Source organism: Neofelis nebulosa, chromosome 7 (assembly GCF_028018385.1).
Source record: "Neofelis nebulosa isolate mNeoNeb1 chromosome 7, mNeoNeb1.pri, whole genome shotgun sequence".
Taxonomy (NCBI): Eukaryota; Metazoa; Chordata; class Mammalia; order Carnivora; family Felidae; genus Neofelis; species Neofelis nebulosa.
This window is the reverse complement of record NC_080788.1, coordinates 2382544-2398484: the sequence shown is the minus strand read 5'-3', so window position 1 is coordinate 2398484 and position 15941 is coordinate 2382544. Positions and strand designations below refer to the sequence as shown.

The following is a 15941-nucleotide window of genomic DNA, read 5'->3' as shown; positions in this document are numbered from 1 at the left end:
GAAACTCAGTTTTCTGTTATATGCAGCCTACCACGGATCCAATCCTATCCAAGCGGGATATGCTAGTTTGCCAGGGCCGCTGTACCAGAGTAGAGCAGATCAGGTGGTTTAAACAACAGGACTTTATTTTCTCACTGCTCTGGAGGCCAGAAGTCCCTGGTGGAGGTGTTGGCAGGATTGGTTTCTTCTGAGACCTCTCTCCTTGGCTTGTAGAGTGCCACCCTCTTCCTGTGTCTTCACATCATCTCTACCCCGTAGGATTATGATCAAATTTCCTTTCTTTTTTTTTTTTTTCCAATTTTTTAAATGTTTGTTTATTTTTGAGAAAAAGAAACACAGAGTGTGAGTAGGGGAGGAGAGAGAGGGAGACATAGAATCCGAAGCAGGCTCCAGGCTCTGAACTCTCAGCACAGAGCCCCACAAGGGGATCACGAGATCAAGGACCACGAGATCATGACCTGGGCCGAAGGGAGACACTTAACCGACTGAGCCACCCAGACGACCCCCAAATTTCCTCTTCTTAAAAAAAGACGGCATACTGGGACCAATCTTTGCAACCTCTTGTTAACTTAATTACCTCGGTAGCGCCCCTATCTCCAAATACAGTCACATTTTGAGGTACTGGGATTAGGATTTCAACATATGAAATCTGGGGGAGATACAATTCAGCCCATAACATAAGGCATGAATAAAGAGGTTTATTGTGGCTATTTTTTTTCTTTTGGTAATAGAAAAATTGGTAAGAAGTGTCCATCAGTAGGGTAGTAGAGAAATAAACTATCGCAAATATGCTATGCCGAAGCATAAAGAAAGTTCGCGTTATATTGCTAAGTGAAAACACTTAAGAAGCCAAAATGTTTACCAATATGTACACTCTGTTGCCACAGACATACATATAACAAGATTTATATGAAACACATTTCGAGACATTTTCGTTTAAAAATGTACAGAAAAATGTATACAATATGTGACAAACGGCTTGATTGGAGTACAGTTGTGGGGTGGAGCAGAATGTTTGGAACGTTGTACAACGTGTGACTATCTTACAAGTACAGTGTCTTTTTTCATGTTTGTACATAATTAACAATTTAAAAGAAACATCAGCAGGTCGGGCCATTTAAAACTCGTGTAATTCGAAAGCATCTCTGTCCACGCTCTTTTTAAGTAAGAAACAAACAAAAAGATCCAGCTTTAAAATGCATTAGTCAGAGCCTACAGTATTAGGTTAAAATCAGACAAAATACTGAAGCTGTCTTAAAAATGAAAAGCGATGCGTTTAAGTCTTATTCGCGTTCCAGAGATGACAGGGATCCTGAAAGCTGGTGGCGCTGAATCCTCTGTGCCCAAGAGCAGAGCAGCGGGCCCCGTCCATCCGTGACCTGAAAAGGCAGAGCCACCTGCCACTCACTACTTGGTAAGCGGCTGCAGGAAGGGAGAAGCGCCCGACAGGCTACGACGGTTTTCCCGGAGCCCAGGCAGCTCCCAGAACTTCCCCTCCAGTTCCTTTCGCAGGCCAGAAACGGAGGCCCCTCGAGAAGCTGTCTGGGGGCTCCTGGAGGCCCTGAGGGGACTTGTGGACGAGGCTTCCCGCCAGCAAACCAGCGGGCGCGGCGGCGGCGACCAGGCCAGGGGCCGAGAGCCTTATCTGGACCGCGGGAGGGGGCGGGGCGGAGCCAAGATGGCGCAGGGGCGGGGCCTCTGGAGGAGAGTACGAGGTGGGGCCTGGTAGGCCGGCGCGGGCCAGGAGGCGGACCCAGGGGCGGGGCCTGTGGCGGGGCCGACGCGGGCCGGGAGGCGGGTACGAGGCGGGACCTGGTAGGTCGGCGCGGGGCAGGAGCGGGGCCGGAAGGAGAGCCTGGGGGCGGGGCGTGGTAAACTGGCGCGGGTCGGGAGGCGGGCCAAGGGGTGTGGCCTATGGCCGGGCCGACGCGAGCCCGGAAGCGGGTACGAGGCGGGGACTGGTAGGTCTGCGTGACGCGGGGGCGGGGCAGGGGAGGGTGGGGTCGGAACGATAGCCCGGGGGCGGGGCGTGGTAAGGCCGTGAGGGCGGCGGGGGCGGGCCCAGGGGCGGGGTCTACGGTGGGGCTGACGCGAGCCCGGAGGCGGGCACGAGGCGGGGCGCGGCGGGCCGGCGCGGTCCAGGAGGCGGGGCCGGGGGGGGTTGGGGCCGGAGCGGGGCGTGGTAGGTCGGCGCGGGCCGGGAGGCGGGGTCGGAAGAAGAACCCGGGGGCGGGGTCCGCGGCGCGCGCAAGCGTGATCTCCGCGGTGGCGCGGCGAAGATGGCGGCCTCCGGTTGGGTGCGCGCGGCCCTGGTCCTTCTCTGCGCCTCTGACCTGCTGCTGCCGCCGCTGCCGCCGAGGGCCTGCGCTGCCGAGGGCGCGGCCGGGACGCCCGGGGAGGCCAGCCCGCCTCCGCGGAAGAAGAAGAAGGATATTCGCGACTACAACGATGCGGACATGGCGCGTCTGCTGGAGCAGTGGGAGGTCCGCGCGCGCGCACCCGCCGGCTGCTCTCGGTCCCGGGCCCCGGGCCCGCTGACCTCCGACCCCTCTGCACGGGCGCCCTCCACACCCCGTCTCGGTGTCGCCCTCTCTGCCAAGGCCGGGCGGCCTTGCTGCCCCGCACCAGCCTCACCCCAGTGCCTCCTTGCGCCCTTCCGGGGCCTCGCCCTACTTTCTCGGCGCCCCGGTGGTCAGTGAGCCCGGCGCGTGGGGAGGGGGACCTTTCGCACGCTGCTCCTCGAGGCTGGGCTGAGCGGGCGGGTGAGGGGTACACAGCGAGGGTCATCTCCCCTTTACTGGTTCTCCCGTCTTCTGGACCAGAAGCGTCCAGACTCCTCGTTCCAGTATATTTCTTGCTGAGGGTTTTGTAATTTGGGGAGTGGGGGTGGGGGAGGTCAAAAGCTGGTGCTCACATTTCGTTTAAAGGAGCAAAGACTTGTTTTTGTGAGAGTAGGTTTTTTGGTTTGTTTCCTGAGTGCTCTGGAGTGTGTGATAAGGTTTTTAGATGAGGTTCACTGGAGGAAAACTCGTGCCTTTTTTCCCTTGCAAAAGTGGTTGAATGGTCCTGGCTCATTTGCAGAGCTGGTGGAGTGGAGTCCGAAACTTGGGTTCGTTTTTAAAGTTTATGTATTTTGAGAGAGAGAAAAGAGAGCATGAGTGGGTTAGGAGCAGAAAGAGGGGGAGAGAGAATTCCCAGCAGTGCAGAGCGTGAGGCGGGTCTGGAACTGAAGGAGCCCTGAGATGGTGACCTCAGCGGAGTTCAAGAGTCAGCCGCTTAACCGACTAAGCTACCCAGGCGCCCCGAGAAACTTGGGTTCTGCTGGCTGTGTAACCTTGGGCAATTCCCGTTTCCGCTCTGGGCTTCAGGTTCCTTATCTGCAAAATGAGGTTTTACCCGATGATGCCTTCCCAGGCTGATGTCTTCTTACTTTGTGGTTATCTCCGTGTGCGTGCCTCATTTGATAGAGACTTTCAGACGTGAGTTTAAAAAATACCACCTGATGAATTTGACTAGGAGAAAGCAGACTTGTCCTTCCATGCGTATCCGCAGCTGATGGCAAGATGGGGGTAGCTATGAGTGTGCGTGGGGTAGATATGAGTGTGCACACTGCTAACGAAGAGGGAACGTCTCGCAGCAGCTCCTTCCCTGTTTACTGTCTCCCTTGTAATCGCCCATCTGTTTATGGTCTAGCTACTGAAGTGTCTGATTCCCTAAAGTAAGAGTGCTGTCTCTTGAGGAAATAATACCTTGAAGTACTAAGTTAGACAGAAACGGAGATGAACAAGGGATCCGACCATCAGGAACAGCAGTGACGGTACAAACAACCATAAAACAAAGTAGGAATTGCGGAGTACTGTGGGAAGAAGGTGCGGTGGGACTTTCAGAGGGTTCCAGGGAGCACAGGGCATCTGGCTAGAGGCAGGGGCGATGTGGAGAAGGGCAGCGGGAGCTGGGGGGGGGGGGTGCAGATAATAGAGGCCAGGCTTGGCAGCTAGACTGGCTGGGTTCAAACCACTTGTGACTTTGATGGTGAAAGTCTCCTTACCCACAAAACAGAGGCATTCGCAATGCCCACCTCAGAGTAGTTTGAGGATTAGCCGAGGAAACCTGGGAAGAACCTGGGCTAGTGCCACTCTGATGGCCAGCCGTGCTGGTAGGAAATAGTTCGGTTAGCTGGAGAAGGCTGCGTTTGAAGCAAGGTAGTGAGCGGTTCGGGTGGAAAGGCCGATGGGAACCAGGCTGCTCTGGGCCTCCAGTGTTCCGGGGTCTTCGCTTAGTTTAGAAGACAATACACGGACCCTGATGAGTTTGAAAAGCTGTGTGACCCAAATACTGCCATAATGGAATGCTTCCGTGTGATCGTTCATACCTTGGGACTGACACACGTGTTCCCTCGCTCGTGTCCCCTCCGCGTGCAGATGGTTTTTACAGCTCAGAGCCCGGCATCGGGGTCATTTCCCGCTGTTGGTTTTCTCATTAGACATATTAAGCATTTCCCCAGGTTACTGCACGGCCTTCATAACGCTTTGAGAGGGTTCAGAGTGTGCCCCGGAGTGAGGTTCCAGCTGTGGCGGGGGTTCTTGAATCGTGGGCTCTCATGATTAGAAAAATTGGTCAGCAAAGTTTAGGATGGGTGGGCAGAGACTCCGAAGGCAGAAACAACTTCGTAGTTAATACTTACTGAGTTTTTGTTAGCTAACAGGACTGCTCTGGGCATGCGCACTCCTTTAATGCGCTCACCCTGCTTTCTAGATGATGACTTTTGAAGCCCAGAGAGGTTGAGTAACTTGCCCCACGTTCTACAGCATATAAGCTGAATTCCGAATTTCGTCATTTGACTCTCAAGCCTATTCTTTTCACCATTTTACTGCCTGGCCGCGCACCCTGGTGAGCCGAAGTACAAGTGCAAGGTGATGGGAGGTCCTGCATGAGCTGGAGTCTCCTGGATCAGAGTGGAGGGGGGAATGTGAGAGAGTGTGCTCAACTTGGTAGCTGGAGGTTGTGTGACCAGGCAGGAGACAGCATGATGTGCTGAAGGCACAGGGGTTTTGAACCCGGCCTTACTGCTTGTAAGTGTGACCCTCATTTTCCTTAACCGTGAAGCCGGACAACCTCCCCCTTGGCAGGGTGCCGTGCAGACCAGGTGAGCTAACTTTTGCACACCGTCCACAAATGTGATTGCCCTTCCCCGTAGCAGTGATTTTTCTGTGGGAGAGCTTTTGTGAGAAACGGTACTTCCTCCCCCAGGGGGCGATCCCTAAATCCCCCCGCCCTACCTCCTTCCCACTGGTGTGAGAATCATTCTTCCATTGAGATGCCTGCCTCCCGGGTCAAGTGGGGCAGAACGGGAACCCTTTCCTCTGTGTTAGGTTTAATGCTGAGTCCCAGGTGGTGTAGGAAAACCGAAGGCAGTTCTTTCATTCTACAGCAAGGGGCAGGTGGGGGGCGGATCCCAGAGCCAGAAATGTGGGTTCGCTGTCCAGTGTCGGTGTCCCCCCTGCTAGCATGTGACCTCGAGTAAGTTATTTTCTTCTCCGAGGCTCGTCCCCCTCATCTATTCAGTGGGGGCCTCGCAGGGCTGTCCTGAGGTTGGGTGCATGGCAGCCAGTGTTAGCATCAAGGAGCACGGGAGGGAGGAACCAGCAGCCGAGGAGAAGCAGGGAAGAAGCAGGGAAGCCGGTCGAAAATGCCTGGAGGCAGGGTCGGGCTGTGTCTGGGGAATGCCTGACCTGTGACAGTCCCACCCCTGCCCAGGGGTAGAGGCTTGATTGAGTAGAGAAAATGATAAGAACACATCGGATGGCCCAGCGGAGAAGCCGAGGGGCATGGGAGGAAGTAAGTAGAACCCGACAGTCAGCCACATGGGGTACTGTTCCTCCCCCTCCCCTCCCCCCTTTTTGGTAACTGATACACACACAAAAACCTAGAAGGTGGAATTCAAGTTGTTTGAAACAATCCTTACCCTTGCTGTTTGCACTCGACTTCTGATCAGTTATGTTTTCATTGAAAAGAGATACTATGTGTGACGTACGGAGTTAACTTCGTGACCATTAGTGAAGTCGGTGTGAAAAATACAAATATTCTAGGTTACTGAGCCAACTCGAAGTCTGAAGGTGTTTTAAGAAGCGATAGCACATGTTAGGGAGGAATAAAACGGAGATGGAGACAGCCTGTGAATTCGGCGACCGGGAGGTCCTACGTCATCTCCACAGCTGGTTGCGGGTCTGATCATTGGGTGTTTATGGCCTGCCTTTATGTCACTGAACCCCCCCAAACCCTAGGAGGGAGATGCTGTCCCCCCCCACCCCATTATAGGGGGTTTTCCAACCTGCCCAAGACCCTCTGACTGCACAGCACGTGCCTCTGTGTGCCGGTCGCCACGGACTCTTAAAGCAAAATGAGGAAGAAACGGGGCGGTAGAGAGAGTGGCGGAGATGAGAAGCTCTATGCATCGTGTGTAGTCACTGTGGGGGCCGTGGGGCCAGCTGGTTCTGCTTTTCTGTTTAAAGATGAGGAAACAGGCCCAGGGGAGGAGGGAGTCCCGGCCGCGGTCGGCCGGCTAGTTAGGTGGGGCTCACGCAAGGTCCCAGGTCTGATGCGAACCCCGGGCACCTTCAGGCACCGCCGTACGAGTTCCTGTGCTCGCCTTTCATTAGGGGCATTTTAATAGACTGTCGACGTCCTTGTCAGTTTGTCAAGAGGACCGAGTAAGAGAGAGATAACGGGCTCTTCGTGTCATTTTAGGTTAGTCGTTTATTGGGTGTTCGATACCCGCTTTATTGAGAGAATTCACGCGCCCGACAGTTCACCCATTCAGAGTGTACGTTTCCGTGGTGTTTTCAGAGGGGCGTGCCGCCGTCACCACTATCAATTTTAGAACATGTTCGTCACCCCAGAAAGAGACTCTCGTCTTGGTCACCCTCCCCCACTTCCCCTGACCCTCCAGCCTGTGGCCGGCAGCCACGAATCTCTGTTCTGTTCTGGACGCTTCATGCCAGCCGTCTCGCACAGCGTGGTCTTCTGCGTGCGGCTTCTTTCACTTCGCATGGTGTCTCCAAGGACCACCCGTTTGGTGACTTCTCTCGGGACGTCGTTTCCTTTTGTGGCTGGAATTATTAGGCTTTTCTCCGAGGAACTCTGATGCTTAAATATTTTTATTTATCGCCCTGTCTGCCTGCCTACCTATGAAGAATCACGTGGTCCTTCGGCCACCACAGGGCGTCGTCTTCCTCCCGTAGTTCTGCCCCTAAGTGAAGAACCGGGTGTCATTGTCCCTAACGTATTTCCTCCTTGGCTCCAGCCTGGAAGTCACAGATGGTAGCGTCACAATTGCTCGTTCACACGACTGCAGAAAACGAAGCCTGCTAACTAGAGTTGAGTGAGTAGTTCAGGGTTTTTGATTAAAAATTATTTTTAATGTCTGTTTTTGAGAGAGCGAGAGAGACAGAGCACGAGCAGGGGAGGGGCAGAGAGAGAGGGAGACACAGAATCCGAAGCAGGCTCCAGTCTCAGCCGTCGGCACAGAGCTCGACGCGGGGCCCGAACCCACGAGCCGTGAGATCCTGACCTGAGCTGAAGCCGGAGGCTTAACCGACTGAGCCACCCGGGCGCCCTAGACAGTTCTTATTTTTTAGTTGACGTTGATACACATGAAATGCAGATTTTAAGTATAGTGTGCAGGAGTTTGACCGGTGAGTATCTGTGTTGTCCTGTCAAAGTAGAGACCATTTCTGTCATCTCAGAAGTTCCCTTGGGCCCCGTCCTAGTCACACCCACCTCATCCCCCACCCAGAGGCCACCGCCGTTCCTAATTTCTTAATTGTGTCTCATCTCGAACGTAAATAAGTTTATAGTGTTTCTGATTTTGTGCCTGGCTTCTGTCACTCACTATTGTCCTTTTGAGGTTTGGGGCACACCATCAGTGTTTTTTTCTTCTTCATTGCTGTGTTGTGGTTCATTGTGGGATCAAACCAGAATGTGGCCGTATTTACAGGCCACCGTATCGGGTAGATTCTTTGAAGCCATTACACAGGGGCCTCAGGTATCGGTGACCCGGAATGACGACGGGTGGGAAGTCCTGCCTGAGACTCGGGCTTCACCTGAAGGTCACGTAGAGGAGGACAGCTCCCGGGTCTCCTTTTCCTGTGCTAACGTGGGTCACCGCACCTGCGGGCACGCGCCGCCCTTCTCGCCTGCCCCGCTTGACAAGCACATTTCTGATGATGCGTGACGCTGTGTTTTGTGTCCTAATAGAAGGATGACGACATCGAAGAGGGGGACCTCCCGGAGCACAAAAGACCCTCGGCCCCTATCGACTTCTCCCAGATAGACCCGGGCAGGCCCGAGAGCATCCTGAAGATGACGAGGAAGGGGAAGACGCTCATGATGTTCGTCACTGTGTCGGGAAACCCCACTGAGAAGGAGACGGAGGAGATCACCAGCCTCTGGCAGGGCAGCCTTTTCAACGCCAACTACGACGTGCAGAGGTGAGGCGGTGGGCCGCTGAGAAAACCGTAGGTGGTGCTGGGACTTTTCCCCAGTCTGGAGTGGGCGCCCTTTCTGGCGGTGCCTCCCTCGGGCCCGGGACCTTTCCTGCCTCGGGTTTCCTCTTTGACGCTTCTGTTTATCCCTGCCTTTGTTTTCTTTTTAAAGAAAAACGTTTATTATTGGTCAAGGCCCGTAAGTTTTTTTGCCTTTTTTTTTTTTTTTTTTTTTTTTACTATCTCATTTGATCGTAAAATTTTCTATATCTTTATACCTTCAGCTGTTTTTTTTTCTGAGTGCAGCTGACAAACGGTCTATTCGTTTTGGGCGAACAACGTAGGGTTTGTCAGCTCCGTGTGCTCTGCTCCTTACACCTGTCACTCCCCCCCCCTCCCCACCCCCCTGTCCCCACACAACACTAGTACAGTGTCAGTGACCTTATCTCCTGTGCCGGGCTGCATAACTTCTGTTTCATCTGAGGAAGACTGGACAGGTGGTTGGCCTCTGGGGGCAGACTAGTCACAGCAGGACAGGGCCCCCCCCCCCCCCCCCAAGAGGTTTCTCACGCCAGAGATCCTTCCGTGTGTGGCCGTGTTCACACAGCCAGGTAACTGCTGCTGACAGGTAACTGATCCGAGGTCGAGGGTCCGGTTTTCATAGCTCAGTACGATCCTGAGATGCAGTTTTCGGGAAGTTTCTTGTTCCTCCTCAATTCAGGGTCTTCACGCGTCTTAGTTTAGGAAATAGCAGTGACAGACAGACACGAAGGGGTACCGAGCACGACGCTCGGTGCTGTCGTGGGCCTGCACGCAGGCCGAGGGGACCGGTCAGTGTGCCCCTGACGCCCTGTCCAGAGCCACCGCCCCACTCTGCGGGGTGGGCTGGGCGCGGCCCCCCAGGAGCGGGAGCTCCGCGCCCGCCGGCCACGCCGGTGCTCCACCCCACCCCGGGGCTCATCCCCTGCTTTGCCCCTTGGGGCCTGTGGAGTGTTGACGCGCTGAGGCGGAGCCAGATCGTTCCCCGGGGCTCCGAGACTGGAGGGGGCGGGGGGGGGGGGGGGGGGGGGTGGTGCACGGTTCGCTCAGCTCGGGTCGTGCGCGTCACCGTCAGTAGCTGCCGGGCTTCGAGGAGTGTAGCGTTTCGTTGTCGCGGCTGAAAGGAGTCGCTCCTCTTGGCCACGTGGCACAGGGCGGCTGTGCCCGTCAGCGCCTCACCGCGTGTCCTGACCGCGTGTTTCCGTCAAGGTTCATCGTGGGGTCCGACCGCGCTATCTTCATGCTTCGGGACGGAAGCTACGCCTGGGAGATCAAGGACTTCTTGGTCAGTCAGGACAGGTGCGCCGATGTGACGCTGGAGGGGCAGGTGTACCCCGGCCGGGGAGGCGGCGGGGAGAAGAATAAAACGAAGCGGGACAAGGGCAAGAAGAAGAAGGAGGGGGAGCCCAAACCCCGGGCCGCCGAGGCCGCGAAGGAAGGCAGCCGAGCCGGGAGTAAGAGGGCGGAGCTGTAAGGGGGCCTCCCCGGCCGCCCGGGGGCGCCCCGGGCTCGGGCAGGGGCGGGAGCCACTCCCCGGAGAATCCTGCGCCCCGCGACCGGTTGGCCGTCCACGCCAGAGTTACCGTTTAAGAGGCTTCGAGCGAGAAGACGGCGGCCTCGGCGTTAACGTTGGACTCGGACGCGTTCGAGGTTCCCGTAAGATCGCCGTAAATGGAAACGGTGGCCCTTCGTGTCCGGGGGGCGGCGCTGGCTCCTGAGGCGCCCCTCCCCCTCACGGCCCCGGCTCTGCAACCCCCCCCCCCCCCTCGTTTCCGCCAACCGGACGGCTGCCGGGTCCCAGCCAGCCGGACAGACGCCGTCCGTGGGACCGGGCCCCGCGGGCCGCAGACCCCGCCTCCGTGGCCGCGAACTCCCGCCCTGGCGCCGGGCTCGGTGCTCGTCCGCGCCGCACGGTCAGGACGCCGGGATGCGGAAGCCCGCACGTGCGCGGTCACGTGGACATGCAAAGTCCCGACTTTGAGTCTGACTGGAGTCCCCGCCGCCAGTCGGGGACACCTCCCGGCGGCCGTCGGGTTTCGCGTGGTCTGTAAAGGCCGGGAGTTGTGCCCGTGTCCTGCTCGGGGCGGCCGTGCGGGCGGCGGGGGCTCAAACGTGCCATTTAATGGGACGACCGTCAGGGTGTGAATCGGGAGCCGGCGGCGGGTGACAGAAGACTCCGTAACCTCATCGTTTCTAAACGGTTTTTTTTGACAAAGTGCCTAAATCTGTGGTGTTTTGTGTGGTACTAACGCGCCCTGTAACGTTCATGTGTCAGACCTCCCCTGCCTTCGAGTTACAGAATTTATATGCCGGTGTCATTTTTAAGGACTCACATTGTTTGTACAGAACTTCCCTCACAATTTTAACAGATTGAAAAGGGCACACGGACGTGGTTAGGAAACGTCACCGCTGCAGGAGGGTCCAGAGTGAAAAGTCTGTGCCTACCCCTGCCACGGCCTTGTCTCAGTGCAACCTCCTGTTAATTTGTTTCCAAAAACAAAAAAAAGTTCACTTCCCGGCCTGCAGCCTGTGTTTGTTGCGGCCTCACCCCGTCCACGAGGTGCACCCCCTCCTGTGTGGCTGGAGCTTAGCCCCTGCCCTGTCCCGGGGAGGGCCGTCTGAGCCCCTGCCCTGTCCCGGGGAGGGCCGTCTGAGCCCCTGCCCTGTCCCGGGGAGGGCCGTCTGCACCCTTGCACGCAGCCACGGTGGGGCAAGCACTGTCCCTTGGCACTCTCAGCGTGTCCCTTGAGCATGTCGGCTCTCTGTCCTCTCTAGTCAGGATGGAGCAGGTGTCCTGATGGGACGGGCATGGCACCCTTCACACGGTCCCGGGCCTTGTGTTTCCGGTTAGCAGCCGTCCGCGTGGGGGAGTCCTAATCCCACCGCTTCCTGCGCAGGGTGCAGCCACGTCCCCCAGTGCTCGGAGCGTCTCTTACATGCGAGGCATTGCTGGGAGCCGGGGACGGCCCGGACCTGGGCCCAGGCGTCCTGAAACTTTGGGACCTGGTGGGAGAAGACAAGTACGCATCATGCACAAAGTGGCAACTGTTGGAAGACCTACACGGGCCTCGAGGTGGGGTGGAGGTGGGAGCCTGGGGATGTCGGCGAGGCCGTCTCTGGGGCAGGAGCAGAGGAACGGTCTGTGTCAGGGCCCTGTGGTTAGAAGGAGCAGAGGGGGGCTGGGGGCACAGTGCAGCACCCGCCTGAAGAGGGAAGGAGGTGCGTGGGGTCTTGCGGGGAATTTGGGGTGCCCTGAGGGATTTTAAGCTGTGGTGGTTTGAGTGTGGGACACGATCCAGTTTGGACCAGGCTGCGCTGAAAAACTGATGGCGAGGGGCCCCCAGTGGGTGTGCGGGGCCGGCTGGGAGGGTGTTTTGGTCGCGGGCCACGGCTGCGGGTGGCCCAGATTAGCAGGGTGGGGGTGACCTCCGCCCCGCAGCTGACCCGCGCCGTGCCTCCCGGTAGACCCTTGAGTTTGCAGTTTTCGGCGTTTCGTTCCGACATACGGCTGCCCAGATATTTTGGTCAACTTTTGTTTATATCTGAAGGGCAGGTTCCCAGCAGTGGACTCGCCAGAACAAACGAAAGGTGACGTCTTGGTACATATTGCCGACCTGCTGTCCCAGGTGGTTCCGTTACCTTGTCCCCTTGCCAACAGTAGATCTCAGATCCTCGCTGGTACCGGGCGTTGCGTTTGGCCGGTTCACTAGACGCAAAAGCCGGTAGCTTTGTCGGCTACCCCGAGGCCACCGCGCCGGAGAGGCCCCGTGGAGACAGATGCCGGTGGCAGGTGGGGTCCGCACCTGCCCAGCCCCTGCCGTGTCCAGCCCACGTGCACGTGTGTGAGCTTGGGCGCCTTCAAATGCTTCCGGCCGCAGCCTCCAAGGCCTCCTGGAGATGGCTGTCACCACCTGGCCCGCCAGCCTGCAGATACACGAGCAAGAGAAGTGTGTTTAAGGGAGGTGGGGGGAGTGTGTCCACACACACCCTCCTACGTACGCAAGTTTACCTGTGCTCGTTCACGTCGCTTTTAATGTCCTGATCCAGTACATCCGCGTGGTAGCTTTAACGATCAGCTACGAAACACCAGCACGTCATTAGGGAGACATCCTTGCCCCCTTGGTCCTCATGCCCTCTGGTTTTTGACGGTCACGCTGTTTTTAGTGCTGCTGGTGGTTTCCTTTATATACAGTGGTAACCCTCTTTCTTATTTTTCTTGTTTTGTTTTGAGAGAGAGAATTCAAAGCAGGCTCCGTGCTGCCGTCGCAGAGCCCGCCTCGGGGCTTGAACACACGAACCTCGAGATCATGCCCTGAGCTGAGATTGAGTTGCGTAACCGACTGAGCTGCCCAGGCGCCCCTGTTTTTTATAAACCACCTTCACCAGCATGCGTTAACCCATAACCGAGGCGGGGAATTCACAGACTTTCTCCTCTCTCCCTGATTCTCATCAGTGTCTTACTTCTTCTAGTGGTCCAAGGCCAACTGTCTTTCTCCTTAATAATGATTTTTTTTTAATGATTTCTTTTTTTTTTTTTTAATTTTTTTAACGTTTTATTTATTTTTGAGACAGAGAGAGACAGAGAGAGACAGCATGAACGGGGGAGAGGCAGAAAGAGAGGGAGACACAGAATCGGAAGCAGGCTCCAGGCTCCGAGCCATCAGCCCAGAGCCCGACGCGGGGCTCAGACTCACAGACCACGAGATCGTGACCTGAGCTGAAGTCGGACACTTAACCGACTGAGCCACCCAGGTGCCCCAATAATGATTTTTTCTATCAGATTCCTGGAGATCCTTACTCCTTGCTAATGTTCAGTAATTTTGCTAAGGAGTTTTATGGATTTTCCTTCCTTCCTCTTTCTTTCTTTCTTTCTTTCTTTCTTTCTTTCTTTCTTTCTTTCTTTCTTTCTTTCTTTCTTTGTTTAATTCTCATAGAACATGGTGTGTTATTTTCAGTTGCAGATTCAGGGATTTTTTTTTTTTCTTACCATTTTGGAAACATTTACCTTTGTGTTGGGTTTTGGGCACCCAGTTTTTTTCTTAGTTCTGAAATGAGATTTTTTTCTTTCTTTCTTTTTTTTTTTTTTAATTTTTAATGTTTTTATTTTATTTTTGAGACAGAGAGAGACAGAGCATGAACAGGGGAGGGGCGGAGAGAAAGGCAGACACAGAATCCGAAGCAGGCTCCAGGCTCTGAGCTGTCAGCACAGAGCCCGATGCGGGGCTCGAACCCACGAACCATGAGATCATGACCCGAGCCAAAGTCGGACGCTCAACTGACTGAGCCACCCAGGCGCCCCGAGATTTTTTTCTTTAAAATCATTCTGGTTTTAATCTCAGTGAGTTGGTTTTATTAAAATTCAAGGTTTTATTAAATTTTATGAACTCAGAAAGTCCAAATGGAGAATCCCCACCTTGGGTTCTTCCCCCCCCCCCCCCCCCCCCAGAATATTTGTCTGTATTTGTAAGTATATTTTTCTGTTGTTTTTTTATTGCAAAATGTTTGGCTGCCACATCGTTGTTTTTCCCCTCCTGTTCATGCTCAGCAGACAGCTTTTCCCAGGCCTTGGCCTACAGCATCTATTTTAGGTGCATTCTGAGTTTCCTCCATCCTTGTCTGAGCATTGTTTTATCCGTTGGAGCTGGGACCCAGGGGCCGGCTGTCCCCCAGCTTTCCTATAGCTGAGCAGGGAGGCCAGGGGCCCGGGCAGGGCCGTGCGGTCTGGCTCGACAGGCGGGATCTGCCCCGCTGTGGGTTTACCCGTGCCCTGGACCAGGGCTTTCCTCGCACGGTGGCAGCAGGAGGGGTCACCACTGCTCCTGGGAGGCCACTTGTCAGGTCTCCGGAGAGTTTCTCAAATTAGCCGTGGACCTTGGGCTGTTGGCTCCTCTCAGAGAGGGAGGGTCAGGCTGGGGCGTCCTTTTCTGCTCCACTCTGAAAACCATGTTGCCTCCCGTGTCCGCAGGAGGAGGAAGGGCCACAGGGAAGCTGCTGTTGGCCAGGGCGGGCCTAGGGCACCGGGGGAGTTGGGGGGGGGGGGGCTTGTTGCAAGCACATGAGGTACAGGTGTCACAAGGTGCAGCAACCAATGCAAATACTGTTTTCACACTGTATTTAAAAAATTAAGTAAATGCGAAAAAGCTGACAAAAGTTGACAGCGTTAAAGGCAGAATCGGAGAGTGGGGATCAGAGTGAACAGTGAGGCCACGCCACACCAGCACGGGGTCCAGCAGATGTCTGTCAGCACGTCCTCTGTTTTAAATGGTCATATTTTCCCTGACTTCCTGGGTTCTTGCTCCCAGACCAAGAACTGAAATCCTTGTTTTTACTGAGATGATATGACGGCGACGTTAAGAGATCCCTATAAAAGGAAGAACTCAGCTACCCACACGCCACCCTTGAAGCTATTTTGAAGGGTGAAGCTATTTTCACCCTTGGCTTGAAGCTATTTTCATTCGACCACGCTTCCTTCCAGAACGTTATCTGTGCACTTTGTGGTCACACGGCCGTTGTCACAGCGGGAAGAGAATTTTGTTTTCAGCCTTTCCCACTTGGCGTCATACTGTAATAAAGTTTCCGTGGTGGCGAACTGACTCCATGTTTGACATTTAGTGGCTGCGCGACGTCCCATGCTTCTGCTGTGCCTTAAGCCGACTTTACAGACTGCTGGCGTGGAGCGAGTCGGGCCAGACCGTGGTGCCCAGCTTTGTCTCACTGTCCGCATCCCCTTCGGGGACCGTCTGCTTCTACCCAAGCCCACCGTGCTCGCACGAGTGACCCTACCCTGTTCCCACCCCGGCGTGGCCACGGCCATCCACGCCAGAGGTGGGCCCCACGCACCAGGGTGGCGAGTCGGATCCTCTCTCAGCCGGACGCTGAACGATTTGGTAGCTGTATTCATCAATGCATTTATTTGTTCAAAAAATACTCAACTGATGACCTACATGCCAGCCAGAGTTCAATAGAGAGAAAACAGCAATTTAATTTGTATGCCTCTGATTACTAAGGAGTTTTTGTGTTCTCTGCACTTAACTAAAAGTCACTCCCTTCTGTGAAAATGTTTAAAAAAAATTTTTTTTAATGTTTATTTATTTTTGAGAGAGAGAGAGACCGAGTGCAAGTGAGGGAGGGGCAGAGAGAAAGGGAGATGCAGAATCCGAAGCAGGCTCCAGGCTCTGAGCTGTCAGCACAGAGCCCGATGCAGGGCTGGAACCCACGAACAGTGAGCTCATGACCTGAGCTGAAGTCAGACGCTCAACTGACTGAGCCAGGGGCCCCAAAAATGATTTTTTTTAATAGGGATTATTTTATTTTGTTTTTAGTTTGAGAGAGAGAGAGAGAGAGAGAATCCCAAGCAGGCTGTATGCTCAGCACAGAGCCCGATGCTGGGCTCGATTCCATGACACTGGGATCGTGACC

The 15941-nt window shown here is 55.2% G+C and overlaps 1 protein-coding gene across 1 annotated transcript; it reads left to right on the top strand.

Annotated features, from left to right (window-relative positions):
* The first annotated feature begins 2241 nt into the window (after positions 1 to 2241).
* Positions 2242 to 10746, top strand: MESD (mesoderm development LRP chaperone). Its single transcript, XM_058736377.1, has 3 exons — positions 2242 to 2483; positions 8257 to 8489; positions 9732 to 10746. Exons 1-3 carry the CDS (start codon positions 2280 to 2282, stop codon positions 9994 to 9996), a joined length of 702 nt encoding a protein of 233 aa, XP_058592360.1. The 5' UTR covers positions 2242 to 2279; the 3' UTR covers positions 9997 to 10746.
* The last annotated feature ends 5195 nt before the right edge of the window (positions 10747 to 15941 follow it).

Coding starts and splice junctions, on each gene's coding strand:
- MESD (XM_058736377.1), top strand. CDS start 2,280: ATGGCGGCCTCCGGTTGGGTGCGCGCGGCCCTGGTCCTTCTCTGCGCC. Junction 2,484..8,256: donor GTCTGCTGGAGCAGTGGGAG/GTCCGCGCGCGC, acceptor GTGTCCTAATAG/AAGGATGACGACATCGAAGA. Junction 8,490..9,731: donor GCCAACTACGACGTGCAGAG/GTGAGGCGGTGG, acceptor GTTTCCGTCAAG/GTTCATCGTGGGGTCCGACC.